Source organism: Microcaecilia unicolor, unplaced genomic scaffold (assembly GCF_901765095.1).
Source record: "Microcaecilia unicolor unplaced genomic scaffold, aMicUni1.1, whole genome shotgun sequence".
Lineage (NCBI taxonomy): Eukaryota > Metazoa > Chordata > Amphibia > Gymnophiona > Siphonopidae > Microcaecilia > Microcaecilia unicolor.
In genome coordinates this window covers 1-17,562 of record NW_021963251.1, presented here as the reverse complement: position 1 = coordinate 17,562, position 17,562 = coordinate 1, and the positions used below count along the sequence as shown (strand labels likewise).

The following is a 17,562-nucleotide window of genomic DNA, read 5'->3' as shown; positions in this document are numbered from 1 at the left end:
TTTGAGCTCTTCCTTTTAGTCTTGCTACTGCTTGTACCTTTACGAAGGTCATGGTGGTGATGGCAATGACTCTCAGAAAGGAGGGCATTCTGGTTCATCCTTACCTGGACAATTGGTTGATCAGAACAAAATCATATCAAGAAAGTGTACAAGCCACGGAGCAAGTAGTTCAATTTCTTCAACGGCTTAATTGGGTAGTAAACCCTCTCAAGAATTATCTGGTGCCATCTTGGACTTTTACTTATCTAGCAGTTTCCTTCGACACACTGCAAGGACGAGTATTTTTGCCTCAGAACAGAATTGTCAACTTCAGGATCAGATAAGGTCTATTCTTTGCAAGCTGGTACCATGTGCAAGAGATTATCTTCAAGTCTTAGGATCCATGGTGGCAACAATTGAGGTAGTTCCTTGGGCCAGAGCACATATGAGGCCTCTCCAGAAGTCCCTCTTATCCTATTGGTCTCTGCAGACAGATTCTCTGACTGTCAAACTGATTTGACACTTAGTGGTGTGTTTAGTTGCCATTGCCTTGGCTAGGTGAGTGTCAGAGTTACAGGCGTTTTCCTTTAGGTCTCCTTTTTTAGAGTTTTCTAAGGAATGAGTAATTTTGTGCCACATTCCTTCTTTTCTTCCTATGGTTTTGTCCAGGTTTCATTTGAACCAATCGGTAGTTTTACCGGTACTAGGGTCGTCTTCAGGGTCAGAAGAACAGCGGAGTTTGCGTAAACTCGATGTCGAGTCCTTAAGCATTATTTGCAAACTATGGAGGATTTCAGACAATTAGATTGTCTTTTTCTGCTCATTGGAGGCACCCACAAGGGTTTAGCAGCGTCTAAGCCTACCATTTCAAGATGGCTAAAATAAATGATTGCTTCTGCATACCTTCTATCCAGAAAACCTATTCCAGAAGGGGTAAAAGCTCACTACTAGAGGACAAACAGCATCATGGGCTGAGCGCTTCTTAGTGCCACCTTTGGACCTATGTAAGGCAGCAACGTGGTCTTCCTTGCATTCTTTTTCTAAGCATTACAGATTGGATGTACAATGTCATCAGGATGCAGTTTTTGGAGTAGGATTATTAGGGTCCCTCTGTTAGTTGTATTGCTTTGTTACTTCCCATCAGTATCTTTCTGGGCCGGGATGGGCCGGAGGGATGCTAAGAAAGGAGAAATTAGATCTTATCTGCTAATTTGTTTTCTTTTAGTCCCTGTAAGGCTTCACCTGTTACCTATTTGACTTTATCAGTTGCACAGGAGTTACGTCTTTTCTTTTCTGCTTTGTTATGTTAATACTGGATCTTACTATAGCTAGCCAGGGCTCTTATTGGCTCTCACAAGAGTCAGATTGCTCAGTCTCCACCTGCTGGAAGGAGTGCACATCCCATCAGTACCTTTCTGGCCAGTCCAGAGAGACTAAAGGAAAGCAAATTAGCAGGTAAGATCTAATTTCTCCATTTTCAAATCCTCGTTTAAGACTTTCAGATCACAATTAAAGACCTGGCTTTTCACCAAGGTTTTCTTCTCAGACTGAACTATTGTGACCAACTGCTGCTGTCCTCCCAGTCCTCTCTGCTTTTTAAAATCTATTTTTGCCCTTTTCCCTTCCTCCCTTTTTTGCACTGTTTTGTATCGTTTGTAAACCCCCACACACACACACACACTCCAGTCTTTCTTCGCCCCTCTGAGTGCCTGTTCTATTCACTTTCCTATCAGTTGTGTAGTTCCTTTCCTTTTCTAATTGTTTTGGACTCTTGTAAACTGCCAGGAGCTACCACTTAGTCATGGTGGTATAGCAGTTTTAATAAACCATAATGATTCCCGTTTGTTATGTGAAAGGTCCCTGACACATTAATTTAACACTAACGTACTTTCGGACTTGAATAATAGCATCACTGAACTTTGGTGGCTGTGGTGCTTACGGCAAAACTTGGTAATAAAACAGAAGTCTGGCTTATAGATTAGTTGTGAAAGAAGAAAAGCTGATGAGGTAGCCTGTCAATGGAAATGGTGGAGGCCATCTCTGCGTCAGATCGTGGGCATACCTGGCTCATGTATGGAAGGCAATGGAAGGAATCATTTCAAAGACTATGGTGGCGAAGTGATGTGGGTTGCATATGGGAATTTATATATGCATCTACTTAAAGTGGATGAATTCCAGTTGGTTAATTTATTCTGCTATCACTTACCGGTACTCCGTGAGGCATATTTTCAAAGCACTTAGCCTTCCAAAGTTTCATAGGTTTCTATGGAACTTTGGAAGGCTAAGTGCTTTGAAAATATGCCTCCATATGTTTGCAGTTTCTATTTTTACTCCTAGAATTTTGTTATGGCATCTTCTTTTTAATTTCTGAAATGCCCTTAGAGATTTGACCATGCACAGTGGAATCGAAACCTGCCACGCATTTCACTTTTTCTGATTGCATCTGCATCATTGCTGCCTTCAGTCTCTTAAAGTGTCTTTCTCAGTTAATCCCTTTCCTTCTCTTTTTACAGAAACAGTTTCAGAGCCTGAATAAAATGTGTTCAAATCTACTGGAGAAGATCAGCAAAGAAGAGCGCGAGTCTGAGAGTGGGGGTATAGTATTAGAATATGGGGAGATGGAAAGGTTTATTCACATATGGTGCTTCAAATACATTTCAAAACTAATGTGGGGGGGGGGGGGGTTAAACAGTCCACAGTTAAATACATGAACCAAACATGCACAAAATGGTCCGTTTTACGTAGAACATGAGATCAGTGGTACATAAGTACATAAGAAATGCCACACTGGGAAAAGACCAAGGGTCCATCGAGCCCAGCATCCTGTCCACGACAGCAGCCAATCCAGGCCAAGGGCACCTGGCAAGCTTCCCAAACGTACAAACATTCTATACATGTTATTCTTGGAATTGTGGATTTTTCCCAAGTCCATTTAGTAGCAGTTTATGGACTTGTCCTTTAGGAAACTGTCTAACCCTTTTTTAAACTCTGCTAAGCTAACCGCCTTCACCACGTTCTCCGGCAACGAATTCCAGAGTTTAATTACGCGTTGGGCGAAGAAACATTTTCTCTGATTTGTTTTAAATTTACTACACTGTAGTTTCATCGCATGCCCCCTAGTCCTAGTATTTTTGGAAAGCATGAACAGACGCTTCACATCCACCTGTTCCACTCCACTCATTATTTTATATACCTCTATCATGTCTCCCCTCAGCCATCTCTTCTCCAAGCTGAAAAGCCCTAGCCTCCTCAATCTTTCTTCATAGGGAAGTCGTCCCATCCCCGCTATCATTTTAGTCGCCCTTCGCTGCACCTTTTCCAATTCCACTATATCTTTCTTGAGATGCGGCGACCAGAATTGAACACAATACTCAAGGTGCAGTCGCACCATGGAGTGATACAACGGCATTATAACATCCTCACACCTGTTTTCCATACCTTTCCTAATAATACCCAACATTCTATTCGCTTTCCTAGCCACAGCAACATACTGAGCAGAAGGTTTCAGTGTATTATCGACGACGACGACATCCAGATCCCTTTCTTGGTCCGTAACTCCTAATGTGGAACCTTGCATGACGTAGCTATAATTTGGGTTCTTTTTTCCCACATGCATCACCTTGCACTTGCTCACATTAAACGTCATCTGCCATTTAGCCGCCCAGTCTCGTAAGGCCCTTCTGTAATTTTTCACAATCCTGTCGCGAGTTAACGACTTTGAATAATTTTGTGTCATCAGCAAATGTAATTACCTCGCTAGTTACTCCCATCTCTAAATCATTTATAAATATATTAAAAAGCAGCAGTCCTAGCACAGACCCCTGAGGAAATCTGATCATATTATGATCACTGTTATCAAGCGGCCCCAGTACCATAACGTCCCTCCACTAAGGACCAAGTCTAGAATTTTTCCTTCTCTCGTCAGCTCCTGCACCAGCTGCTTCATAAAGCTGTCCTTGATTTCATCAAGGAATTGTACCTCTCTAGTGTGTCCCGATGTTACATTTACCCAGTCTATATTTGGATAATTGAAGTCATCCATTATTATCACATTGCCCATTTTGTTTGCGTCTCTGATTTCTTTTATCATTTCTGTGTCTACCTGCTCATCCTGGCGAGATGGAAGGTAGTACACTCCTATCACCATCCTTTTCCCTTTTATACATGGAATTTCAACCCACAATGATTCAAAGGTGTGATTTGTGTCCTGCTGAATTTGTAATCTATCTGAGTCAAGGCTCTCGTTAATATGCAATGCTACCCCTCCACCAGTCCGGTCCACCCTATCACTACGATATACTTTGTACCCCGGTATGACAGTGTCCCACTGGTTATCCTCCTTCCACCAGGTCTCAGTAATGCCTATTATATCCAATTTTTCATGTAGTGCAATATATTCCAACTCTCCCATCTTATTTCTTAGATTCCTAGCATTTGCATATAGACATTTCAGAGTATGTTTGTTGTTCCTATTTGCATGATGCATAGTACTTGACATTATTGATTTGCCATCTTTTGTCTGATCTTTAGTTGTATTTAAGGGCACCTGGCCTACCACGGTCTGTTGTGCAACCTCACTATCCAGAAACCCTATCTTCCCTGTTTGTGAGGTATCCTTGCAAGATACCTTATCCCGAACCATGCGCTTTTGAGCGACTGTCGGCCTTCTCCCCATTTCTAGTTTAAAAGTTGCTCTATCTCCTTTTTAAATGCCGATGCCAGCAGCCTGGTCCCACCCTGGTTAAGGTGAAGCCCATCCTTTCGGAATAGGCTCCCCCTTCCCCAGAATGTTGCCCAGTTCCTAACAAATCTAAAACCCTCCTTCCTGCACCATCGTCTCATCCACACATTGAGACTCCAGAGCTCTGCCTGTCTCTTTGGCCTTGCGCGTGGAACAGGTAGCATTTCAGAAAATGCTACGCTAGAGGATCTGGATTTGAGCTTTCTACCTAAGAGCCTAAATTTGGCTTCCAGAACCTCTCTCCCACATTTTCCTATGTCATTGGTAACCCCATGTACCAAGACAGCTGACTCCTCCCCAGCACTATCTAAAATCCTTTCTAGGTGACGCATTTTTCACTTTCAAAAAGTACAAAGACCAGAGGACACTCAATGAAGTTACATGGAAATACTTTTAAAACAAATAGAAGGAAATATTTTTTTCACTCAGTGAATAGTTAAGCTGTGAAACTCGCTGCTGGAGGATGTGGTAACAATGGTTAGCACCTCTGGGTTTAAAAAAAGGTTTGGACAAGTTCCTGGAGGAAAATCCATAGTCTGTTATTGACATAGACATGGGAAAGCCACTGCTTGCTCCAGGATTAGTAGCAGGGAATATTGCTGCTAATTGGGTTTCTGTCAAGTACTTGTGACCTGGATTGACCGTTGTTGGAAACAGGATACTGGGTTAGAGGGATCATTGGTCTGACCAGTAGGGCAACTCTTATGATATATTAAATAAAAGCAGAGACCCTGATTTAATTGATAGTGTAATAAATCATGACATGGGCATATTACATCAGCAGTTCTCAACCCATTCCTCAGGGCTATTCTTATGTTCTTAGAATTGAGACATCCAGGTTAGGACATGCTGAATACTGGCAGTCTTTTTCAAATGTTTCTACCAATTTCAGTAAAATTCCTATAAGGACATAAATACCTGCTGACGCAAGTATTGGGAGCAGTCATTTTACAAATATGAACATGGAAAAAATTGTGGCATGAACCCAGCAGCTTTAGTACTTCCAAATGGAAGGGTGATTTCACCGTTTCCACATCTGAGCTGACCCATTTTACAAACCTGCCAATTAAGTGTCAAGGCCACAATTTTCATTTTTCTTCATTATGGAGGCGATAAGGAAAATGACTCCCTTAATCATTCCTGTAAAGCCCTGGCTGAAATGAGCTGCATGTGAAAATCTTTGTTTGCCTTTCAGCTGCTGTAAAATGATGTAAAAATGCAACATTTTGTATAGACTTTGAAAAATGGGGAGTGCTTGTGTATATTTTTGTCCCTCAGAGTAGCAGCTTTCTGCAGTCCTATGTGTGTTCAGGATAAGTAACGTACTGGGAAGCAGCGTAGTTGTGTAAGAAGGAGAGTGAGAGGTGTGAAGACAGCTGAGAGATGTGCTGGGACCAAGGGGTGACAAAACATCATAGGACTCAGCAGGTGGGGATATAAACTATATATCCTCTTTCAGATCCCTGCTCTCTGATGGGCCGATGAGCAGAAGCAAACGTAGGTGCTAGAGGCTGTTAGCGCCATATTAGCGTCTGAGTTTGCTACCGCCCCATGATCAGAGCCTCTGAGTGCGTGAAACAACGCGCTCGCAGGCTCTGAACGCAAATAGCATGCAAATGCATGCAAAACAGGGCTCAGCGCAAGTAGCATGCAAATGCATGCTAAACCTATTCATCCCCAATGATCAGCGACCAGCAAGCCAAAGATTGGCTCGCTGGCTGCAGTAAACCCTGCGCCACCTCGGAGCTGGCATTAGGGTTTGCAGACCACTGAGGGAGAAATGGTGAGCCCTGTCCAGCATGCATTTGTATGCTAGCAGGCCCCCATTCCGCCCCAATGCAGCAGCCCCCCGCAGGAACCCCAAACAGACCCCCCCCCCCCCCAGGTGACAGGGGGCTGGAGGTCCAGCAGACCTCCGGTCCCCCTAACCCCCCCTCCCCTCAGCATCCCCATATTTGGTGTGAAGCCCCGCCTAGCGCATCCCAGGATGCACTGGGCAGGGTTGGGCACCGCCATTTTCAAGGTAACGCCAGTGGAAGAGGAGGGAGGCCATGAGTCAGAGAAACTGAATGAAATCTCTATAAACCTAGAGGTTGTAATGGGGCAATTTGACAAACTGTACAGTAGCAAATCCCCTGGACCGGATGGTATTCATCCCAGAGTGCGGATAGAATTGAAAAATGAACTGGCAGAACTATTAGTAATATATAAATTATCTTTAAAATCGAGCATGGTACCGGAAGATTGGAGGGTAGCCCATATAACGCCAATATTTTTAAAAGGTTCCAGAGGAGATCTGGGAAATTATAGACTGATGAGCCTGACGTCGGTGCCGGGCAAAATGGTAGAGACTAAAGAACAAAATTACAGAGCATATTCAAAAGTATGGATTAATGAGACAAAGCCAGCATGGATTTAGTGAAGGGAAATCTTGCCTCACCAATCTATTACATTTCTTTGAAGGGGTGATCAAACATATTGATAAAGGCGAGCCGGTTCATATTGTGTATCTCGATTTTCAAAAGGCGTTACCTCATGAAAGACTCCAGAGGAAATTGGAGAGTCATGGGATAGGAGGTAGTGTCCTATTGTGGATTAAAAACTGGTTAAAGGATAGAGAACAGACAGTAGGGTTAAATGGTTAGTATTCTCAATGGAGAAGGGTAGATAGTGGGGTTCCTCAGGGGTCTGTGCTGGGACCACTGCTTTTTAACATATTTATAAATGATTTACAGATGGTAGTAACTAGTGAGGTAATTAAATTTGCTGATGAAACAAAGTTATTCAAAGTTGTTAAATCGCAAGAGGATTGTGAAAAATTACAAAAGGACCTTATGAGACTGGGCGTCTAAATGGCAGATGATGTTTAATGTGAGCAAGTGCAAAGTGATGCATGTGGGAAAGAGGAACCCGAACTATAGCTACGTAATGCAAGGTTCCACATTGGGAGTCACCGACCAAGAAAGGGATCGCAACGTCGTCGTTAAGGAGAAATTAGATCTTACCTGCTAATTTGCTTTCCTTTAGTCCCTCCGGACCGGACCAGGATTGGACTGTTGGGTTGTGCCCGCCTACCAGCAGGTGGAGACTGAGAAAAAACTCTGACTCTAGAGAGCCAATAGGAGCCCTGGCCATGTGACCTTAGCCTCAGTATTTGAATAACAAAGCAGGAAAGAAAGAAAGAACTTCTGTGCCGTATGGAATCCTAGCAGCCACAAATTCCTCGGCAAAACCGAGTACTAGAGCTCACCAGCAACTCTCACCAGAGAAGTGGTATGGCCCATTTGTATTAGAGCTCACCAGCAACTCTCACCAGAGAAGTGGCATGGCCCATTCATATTAGAGCTCACCAGCAACTCTCACCAGAGAAGTAGTATGACTCAAGGTTTTATATATATTCCATCAACTGAGCTCACCAGCAACTCTCACCAGAGAAGTGGCATGGCCCATTCATATTAGAGCTCACCAGCAACTCTCACCAGAGAAGTGGCATGGCCCATTCATATTAGAGCTCACCAGCAACTCTCACCAGAGAAGTGGTATGACTCACTTAAGGTTTCATATATATTCCATCAACTGAGCTCACCAGCAACTCTCACCAGAGAAGTGGTATGACCCATTAAGGTTTTATATATATATATTCCAGCAACTGAGCTCACCAGCAACTCTCGGCAGAGAAGTGGTATGACATATTTAAGGCTTTATATATATTCCAGCAACTGAACTCACCAGCAACTCTCACCAGAGAAGTGGTATGACCCATTAAGGTTTTATATATATTCCAGCAACCGAGCTCACCAGCAACCACCAGAGAAGTGGTATGGACCACGCAAAATCTTTTTTTTTTTTTTTTTTTTTAAACATTCCACGTGTGGTAAAGGAACGAGTACACTTCCAAACTTAATAAAAGAATCTAAAGAGTTGATAGAACACGGGAGGGGCCTGGTCCGGTCCGGAGGGACTAAAGGAAAGCAAATTAGCAGGTAAGATCTAATTTCTCCTTCCTTAGCATCCCTCCGGACCGGACCAGGATTGGACTGTTGGGAAGTACCAAAGCAGTAATCTTACGGGAGGGACAGACATTGAGAATGTGGTAGAGTCCCTGAAGACACCCAAACTAGGATTAATACGAAGCCAAAGCTTGACGATCCAAGAACCGCCAATAAACTAAATAGAATGACTACAAAGCAAAAAAGCTGAGGCTGAAAAGTCCAAGCGACGCTGAACATTGTCCCCTACCAAGTGGCCGCTATATATTGTCCCCTACCGCATCAGTGCAGCGCAAAGGACAGAGAGACTCGAGAAAAAACGACTGAAAGAAGGATGACAAAGGTAGAAGCAGAGCCGCCTGGAAACAAAAAATTGCAATGAAACTACCTCAGCTGAGAAAGTGGAAACCGAAATCCTGAAGTACAATACTCCAGATATTGTAGACTATTGCTGACCTAGCAACAGATTGGAAGTATGTCAAGCCTGTCAGTGAGAAAGTACCTGATCACTAGAAGCTAAATAGGTAAAAACAAGAATGCAGTTAAATAGTATGCAGAAGAAGAAGGTACCTAAATCCTTGCTGCAAACTAGACTGAAGGTCCAAATAAACTGACAGCCGCTGCAGTTACCCAACATGAAAAAAAAAAAAACATATCTCAGAGCGCAATTCAACTGAGAGAGAAAGAATCATCTGTAGCTGTTGCCTCTGCAAGCCAATCACCTGAGACTCTTGTCGTAGACCCCAATTAGTGAAAACGGGAATAAATCAACAGTAGACACTTGTTAGTACCTTTCATCTGTTAGAAACATATAGAAGTCCATAAAACACTACACAGTTCCAGGAACAACATGTATAGAATGTTTGTACGTTTAGGAATCTAGCCAGGTGCTCATGGTCTGGATTGGCCGTGGACAGAAAGGTGGGCTCAATAGGACCTTTGAGCTTTTCCCAGTGTGGAATTACATATGTACTTATGTAGTAGAACTATAAATATACATATATATTTTCACAGATGCAGCCATCAAAAAACTGGTCACTGTGTATATGCTCCCGGCACACCTGCAGGAAGAATGCTCAATCTCAACCACCAGACCACTAGTGAGAATACAGAGGCCAACTCTGGATAGGAGAGGGCATCTATCTCTGCCGCTGACAAGTCTTTTTAGCAAGAGAGTAAGCGAGGCACATGGAAGGTCAGAGCGAAAAGAAATAGTTGTAGAACTGGGACCTCCCCTTAAGGTACTATCCACTGAGAACTCTTTTTTTTTTTTTTTTTTTTCTTCAATGGTCACAAAATTGACAGAGTGAAAAGCTGCCCAAAAAAGACTACCGAGACTCCAAAGCGAATGAAGAAAAAATTCCTTCTTGGGAGCTAGAAAGTAAAATTTTACTCTGCAAAATAGAGCAAGGTAATGGCCGAAGGCCCAAGAACATCCAGAGAAAACAGAAAGTGGGACGCTTGTAGAGAAGACAAAAACAGTCTGCGCCAACTTGACTAAACAAAGAGAGAAAAAATAGAAACATGCTATGAAATCTAATGAGATCACACGAGAGCTCAAAAGAGAGCTCAAATGAGAGACCTGGCTACATGCACCCCATAACCTAGGGTGTGCCTGAAATGCACCACCTGTTGCTTGACCTGACAACTCTGCCAATAAGACTGTCTGTAATGAACCAGACATCTATGGAAAGGATGAAACGACGAGACGTAGTTTCATGAGCGCCGCTGCTACTATGACCATAACTTAAGAAAAAAGTGCGCGGAGCCGACGCGAGACCGAAGAGCAGGGCAAGAAAACTGGTAATGAGGACCTTATCATCCTCGTATCACGGACATTACTCCTCCTATACTGAGCTGTACTAAGATGTACCGACCCACATCCATAAGAAATGAATGTGGTACTTGCAACCTGGATTGACCACAACTGAGAACAGGATGCTGGGGTTAATGGACTCTTAGACTTTCCCCGTATGACCATACTCATATACTAATAGCAAAAATGCACAGGAAGTGAAAGAATCCCCTTCCAATTGAAAGGAAGGTCTGGAATGAGGACATATAGAATGAAAATGAAAGGATCACCATATGTTGAGCGTGGACTGAGACACACTGGCCTTTAATTTTACCGGATCTCCCCAAACCTCGTATCATGTCATGTCTCCTTCCTCACTGAGATGTACAGAGATGAACAGATGCACACTCACAAGAATGAATGTGGTATTTGCAATCTGGATTGACCCCATCTGAAAACAGGATGGGGACTCTTGGCCTTTCCCATTATGGCAACACTTATGCCCTTATGGCAAAAAATGCACAGAAAATGAGTGAATCTCCTTCCAAGAGAAAAAAACTCTGGAGAGAGGAAGAATAAAATGAAAATGAAAAGGAATAGACCTGGAAAATACCTATTACGGAAAAGGTGGTGAATTTGTGCCACAGGAGACAAGACTGTACCTGACGTCAAGAAAGCCTGAAACAAGACCCTAAAATCTGTAAGGAAGAGAAAGGGATAGCAGATGTTATGGATGGTCATACTGGACAAAACCAGAATGTTTACCATGTGCCCAGGCTGAATAGATAGAGGAAACAAAAATACAAGTAGATGGCATGAGGACCTCCCACTATCCTTAAGTGGGAGAAAATGCAAATTGACCTGATAACTTTACTCCCTAAGTGGACATATATCTTGTAAGTCCTAGAAGAAAACTAAGATAACACATGAGAAACTCCAAGACAGTTGGAAAGTAGAGAAGATGTGAATAAAACATGCCTTCTAAGGCATCTGAGAAAACTGGGTGCTCGGTAGACAGGACTGAGTCTCCTAGAATATGAGAACCATCTGAACCATGTAGCCTATGCAACTGTCATCTGCTATGCCAAAGAGAACGCATAGCCATGAAAGAAAATTGCTGAAAGGAAGTAAGACCGTATGTCCAGAATTGCAAAGTACGCAACAATTGAGTATCAGACAATGTATTTCATTGCACATGGCATCTGAACCATATAGCCTACGCTCTAGAGAACGTTTGTTAAGATCTTAAAACACTGTATAAGAACATAGCCACGGAGGAAAATTTCCTGAAAGGAATTAAGATCTTATGTCCAGCATTGTAAAGTACCAAACAATGGCACCTGAACCAGATAGCCTATGCCATAGAAAATGTTTGTTAAGTTCTTAAAACACTGTATAACATCATAGCCATGAAGGGAAATGCTTGAAAGGAGCTAAGATATTATGGCCAGATTTGTAAAGTACTAATCAATTGACTATTAGACAATGTAGTCCTATTCACCAGGAAATGAGAAAGACACAGAGTGACACACACTGGACCTCCATAAAAAATGCGCTAGACAATAGCAAAGACCTTTCCTCCAAACATCACACACAAGGGAAAGGAATAGGAAATTGGTTATTTTGGAGCTGAGATATAATTTAATTCGCCCCATTGTCTAAAACAGAGAATTCCCGACTGAGCTGCACTTTGAAATCGGAGTCTTGCCAAGAACAAAGAAATCGCCAACTGAGCTGCACTTTAATTCACAACATTGCTAGCAACCAAAAAGTCCCCGACGGAGAAAAAACAGAGGGAAAAACAAAATGAGCGCCATTCGCATCGTAACATTTCGTTTTGTTTTTTTTTGTTTTGTTTTTTTTTTAATAGCTTGAAAAATACATGTAAAAATTAATTGCGGGGAAAATATACTACCAATTGCCCCAACTACCGGAGAAACAATATCTCCTTTCCATTGCACAAACAGCCAAACACAGTAAAAGCAGAAAAACGCTGCCGCATCAATGGAAATTGCAGCTGCAAGCAAAACAATGGCGGCCAAGCGCGCCAAAATGAGAAGAATAAAGTTCGGGGGAGAAAACCACTGACCAGACCGACGAAGAAGCAGGAAATCCGTGCCGCTGAAAAACAGATAACCTCCGATGTCGCACAAAACATGGTTTAGCCTCTGGCCCGACAGGAACCGTCAATACAGCTCCCAAGCTATACAGACCTGTCCAAGAGCGAGCACGCGCTTAACAGTTCGTGCCTCTTCTTTTTTTTTTTTTTTTTTTTACAACTACCGCCGCTAACAACGCCGGATAGCAGAGGAAAAATAATGAAGATAACAAAAAACCACCGATTAAAGTCACAGACGCTGACTTTTCATTTTTTTTTTTTTTTTTTTTTTTAAATAGCTCCGCCAGAAAAGAAAATAAAGACTCTTCAAACAGAATAAGACAGAAGAGCTACCTGCTCGTTATAAGCCTGGGGAAATCAAAAACTACTTCCTTTAAATTCCTTTCATTTGAATTAATTCTTTTAATTTTCTTTTACTTGATTTAATTCTTTAAAAACAGCTGCCTATTAAAAGTGGCTGCCTCTCCCAAAGACGGTACACCTTTCCAGAGAAAGGGACGGCCCTTCCCTGCTAAGCCAGGGAGATGGGGAGGAAGGGGGGTGGACTCGAGACACCCGAGTTTAACACCCCAGAGGCTGTCAAAGAAAGAAAAGAAACCCTGTCAAGCCTCTAATTACGATTCCAGGCACAGAAGAAGTATTATAAATATATCTGTAATATCTTATAGTGAAAAAGAGAGAGAGAGACTAATGGGCTCACTTCCTACCTGCTGAGAGACTGAGAAAATACTGAGGCTAAGGTCACATGGCCAGGGCTCCTATTGGCTCTCTAGAGTCAGAGTTTTTTCTCAGTCTCCACCTGCTGGTAGGCGGGCACAACCCAACAGTCCAATCCTGGTCCGGTCCGGAGGGATGCTAAGGAATGATACGTTGAAATGCTCTGCTCAGAGTGCTGTGGCGGCTAAGAAAGCATATAGAATCTTAGGTATTATTAGGAAAGGAATGGAATTCAAAAGTGAGGACGTTATAATGCTTTTGTATTGGTCCATGGTGCAACCGCACCTTGAATATTGTGTTCAGTTCTGGTCACCGCATCTCAAAATACATATAGTGGAATTAGAAAAGGTACAGAGAAGGGCGACGAAAATGATAAAGGGGATGGGATGACTTCCCTATGAGGAAAGGCTGAAGCGTTTAGGGCTCTTCAGCTTGGAGAAGAGATGGCTGAGGGGAGATATGATAGAGGTCTATAAAATAATGAGTGGAGTGGAATAGGTAGACGTGAATCGTTTGTTTACTCTTTCCAAAAATACTAGGACTAGGGAGCATGCAATGAAGCTACAAAGTAGTAAATTTAATACGAAACGGAGAACATTTTTCTTCACTCAACGTGTAATTAAACTCTGGAATTCGTTGCCAGGGAATGTGGTAAAGGCGGTTAGCTTAGCGGGGTTTTAAAAGGGTCTGGCCAGCTTCCTAAAGGAAAAGTCCACAGACCATTATTAAATTGACTTGGGAAAATTTACTGCTTATTTCTGGGATAAGCATCATAAAATGTATTGAGCTTTTCTAGGACTGAGCCCGCAAATAGGTGGGAAAGTCTGGGATACAAATGCAATAAATAAATAAATAAATCTTGCCAGGTATTTGTGACCTGGATTGGCCACTGTTGGAAACAGGATACTGGGCTTGATGGACCTTTGCTCTCTCCCAGTGTAGCAATACTTATGTACTAACTGAAGGTAGAGGGGTGGGGAAGGGCCGGTAGACCACCAAGTGGGGGGGAGGGATTGACCTGCGGCCCACTAGGCCACCAGTGACGTGGGGGGAGCTGGAGACCAACCGGATCTGCAGCCCCCCCCAAACGGGTCTGGGGGACGAGACCCCCCTGGATCTCCAGCCCCCCAAACTTGTGTCAGGGGTGAGTCGGGGGACCGGAGGTCTTCCAGGCCTCCAGCCCCCATTTCACTTGGCTCGGGACGGGGGTAGTTGGGGTCTGGTGGTCCCATGGACCTCCAGCCCTGTGTTTGACAGGTCTGGACTTTTGACAGCCCAGACCTGTCAAACAAGTATGGGAGGAATGTCAATTGCGGAAGGATTGTGCCTGAGCGCATGCTGAGGCAAAGTCTTCCCGTGCTTCTACCCTATGATCAGAGAGAATTGTGTGCTTAAATTTGCATGCAATTATCTCTGATAGTGGAGGAGTGGCCTAGTGGTTAGGGTGGTGGACTTTGGTCCTGGGGAACTGAGGAACTGAGTTCAATTCCCACTTCAGGCACAGGCAGCTCCTTGTGACTCTGGGCAAGTCACTTAACCCTCCATTGCCCCATGTAAGCCGCATTGAGCCTGCCATGAGTGGGAAAGCACAGGGTACAAATGTAACAAAAAAAAAAAAAAAGCTGATCATAGGGGCGGTAAATCCCCGTGCTGTTCCAGCGCTATTTTTAGAGCACTGTTTGGAACAGCGCGGGGCTTTTGATCATCTGCCCATGAGTGAGTGGGTATAGTATCAGGATTTTACAGAGAAATCTGCACAGGTGTTACTGTATCTAAATAATGTGATGGTGGATGTTAATTAATCTGACTTGTGAGAATATGATTACACTGTTAGAGTGGAGTCAAGTGTCAGGATGTGAGAGGACCTCAGGAGATACTGTATAACTGAAGGGAGGTAGAAAGTAAGGGATGGAGTAAGCAGTGTATGAATACAGAGAACAGGTCTTTGCTACAGAAACTTGATGCTAACATTTTTCCATATCATCATGCTGATCAATCCATAGACTGGTGGGTTGTGTCCATCTACCAGCAGGTGGAGATAGAGAGCAAACTTTTGCCTCCCTATATGTGGTCATGTGCTGCCGGAAACTCCCCAGTATGTTCTCTATCTCAGCAGGTGGTGGTCACACACAGCAGCAGCTCTGGCTAGGCCTCCAAGCCTAATCCTTAGGTTTTGTTGAGGCCTGGGGTTGAGGGCTCTTTTGAGCAAGTGCAAACCTGGTGGTGCCAGGTCCCTCCTTTTCTCCCCCCTCCCGCTGGCTCCGTTTAAAAAAAAAAAAAAAAAAAAGTTTTAAACGTCCTTAAAGGCGTTTATTTCAACGTTTATTTAAACGTTCATTGCAGCTACTCACTGGGACACCAGTTCGTTACAGCTCGGAGCGGACAGCAGGTAATTTTTACCTTTTTATAGCGGGCAGGGGGTTCCCCGATTCTTCTCCTCATGGCATATGGCGTCGGAGGGCGAGGGCGCAAAGGGTCGCTCCCCGGATCGCTTGAGCGCTTCTAGGGGGATGCGGGGGGCTTACAGCCTGATTCGCCCTTTTTGGGTGACAGTTTCGTGACCGATGAATGTCCCGGTCCTTCCTCCGGCGTGGCGGTTTTTCCCGCCATAAACGCCCATCCCCCGCTCCTCGCCTCTGCCATCTTGGCCGGCCACGCGGCTAGGACGGCTTCTTCGTGGGCCGCCCTTGAGGTTGGAGACATTAATGCCATGAACGCCCTTAATTTGGGCGACGGCACAAAAGCGGCTAAACTTAAGCGCCGTTCTTCCCGCGCGGCTCCTTCGCGGAGTGTCGCGCCGGACGCCATTTTGGATGCGCAGCATGTCTCTCCCCCGCTCTTGCGAGCGCCGGTTGAGAGTGCGTCTAGGGCTGTAGCCCAGGCTGCGGAAGTGCACAGTCTGGGGGGTTTCTCCCCCGAGTTTGTTTTGCTGCTGCATCAGGCCTTCCTTATGCAAAACGCTGTCCCTGCTCCCTCGTCTGGTAAAGAGGTTGAGGCCCCCGGAGGTAAACGCCCTCGGGTTGATTCCCAGGCCTTGGAGGACTTTGTCTCCTCCGATGTAGATGAGGGCAGCGTTTCTGAGTTCTCCCAACGGTCCTTTGCGGATTCCTTGGAGGAGACGGATCCCCGCTCGGATGGAGCGGATGACCCCTCTGCAGCGCGGCTCTTTAGCTCAGAGGATTTGCCCAACCTGTTAGTGCAGGCCATGGGCATTTTGAAGATTTCCTCTCCGGAGGACGTCTCTCCCTCAGCCCCTGTTGGTTCTGCCATTATGCTGGGGACGAAGCGCCCGCCTAGAACCTTCCACGTGCATGATGCTATGCACACCTTAATTTCAGCTCAGTGGGATGTCCCGGAAGCGAGCCTTAAAGTGGCTAGGGCTATGTCCCGCCTCTATCCTTTGCCTGAAAGTGAACGTGAGGCCTATCTGTGGCCTACCGTGGATTCTTTAATCACTGCGGTGACTAAGAAAACGGCGTTGCCGGTGGAAGGTGGCATGGCCCTAAAGGACGCCCAAGACAGAAGATTGGAGGCGGCCTTAAGGTCGTCCTTTGAGGCGGCTGCTTTAAGTTTGCAGGCCTCAGTTTGCGGCTCCTATGTGGCCAGGGCGTGCCTGACTATGGTGCAGCGGGCTTCCCCCTCGGATCATTCCTTGAGGGCTGATTGGCCGGCCCTGGAATCGGGCTTGGCCTATTTGGCAGACTTGCTGTATGATGTCTTGAGGGCCTCAGCTAAAGGCATGGCTCAGACAATCTCTGCGCGGCGGTGGCTTTGGCTGAGCATTGGTCTGCTGACCACGCCTCTAAATCCCGCCTGGCTAAATTACCTTTTAAAGGCAAGCTGCTCTTTGGGGTCGAGCTGGACAAAATCATGACCGATCTCGGCACGTCTAAGGGCAAGAAGTTACCAGAGGTCAGGGCTCGGGCTAGTACTCGCCCCGGTACCTCCAGAGGACGGTTTCAGGAAGCCCGTCGGTACCGCCCGGGCAGGTCGGGCTCTTCTGCCTCCTCTTCCTTCAAGAGGAACTTCTCCCCCAAGCAGCATTCCTTTCGCAGAGACCGCCGTCCCGGAGGTGCTCCCTCCGGTCCTCCCCCAGGGTCTCGTACCCAATGACGGGGCCTTGGTCCACCCCCCAGTGCAGATTGGAGGACGGCTGTCCTCGTTTCTGGGCGAGTGGACCACAATAACTTCAGACGCTTGGGTGCTGGAAGTCATCAGAGAC

General features: G+C 44.9%; 1 protein-coding gene across 1 annotated transcript in view; it reads left to right on the top strand.

The window, feature by feature from the left end:
* The window catches only part of LOC115459111 (mediator of RNA polymerase II transcription subunit 8-like), a gene marked incomplete at its 3' end in the record, with an annotated part of 51,888 nt that extends 49,241 nt beyond the window's left edge, over window positions 1-2,647 (top strand). Inside the window, exon 5 of the mRNA XM_030188976.1 lies at window positions 2,493-2,647. Within this exon, the coding sequence (XP_030044836.1) occupies window positions 2,493-2,647 (155 nt within the window). The remainder of the gene's footprint in view (window positions 1-2,492) is intronic.
* Window positions 2,648-17,562: the final 14,915 nt, after the last annotated feature.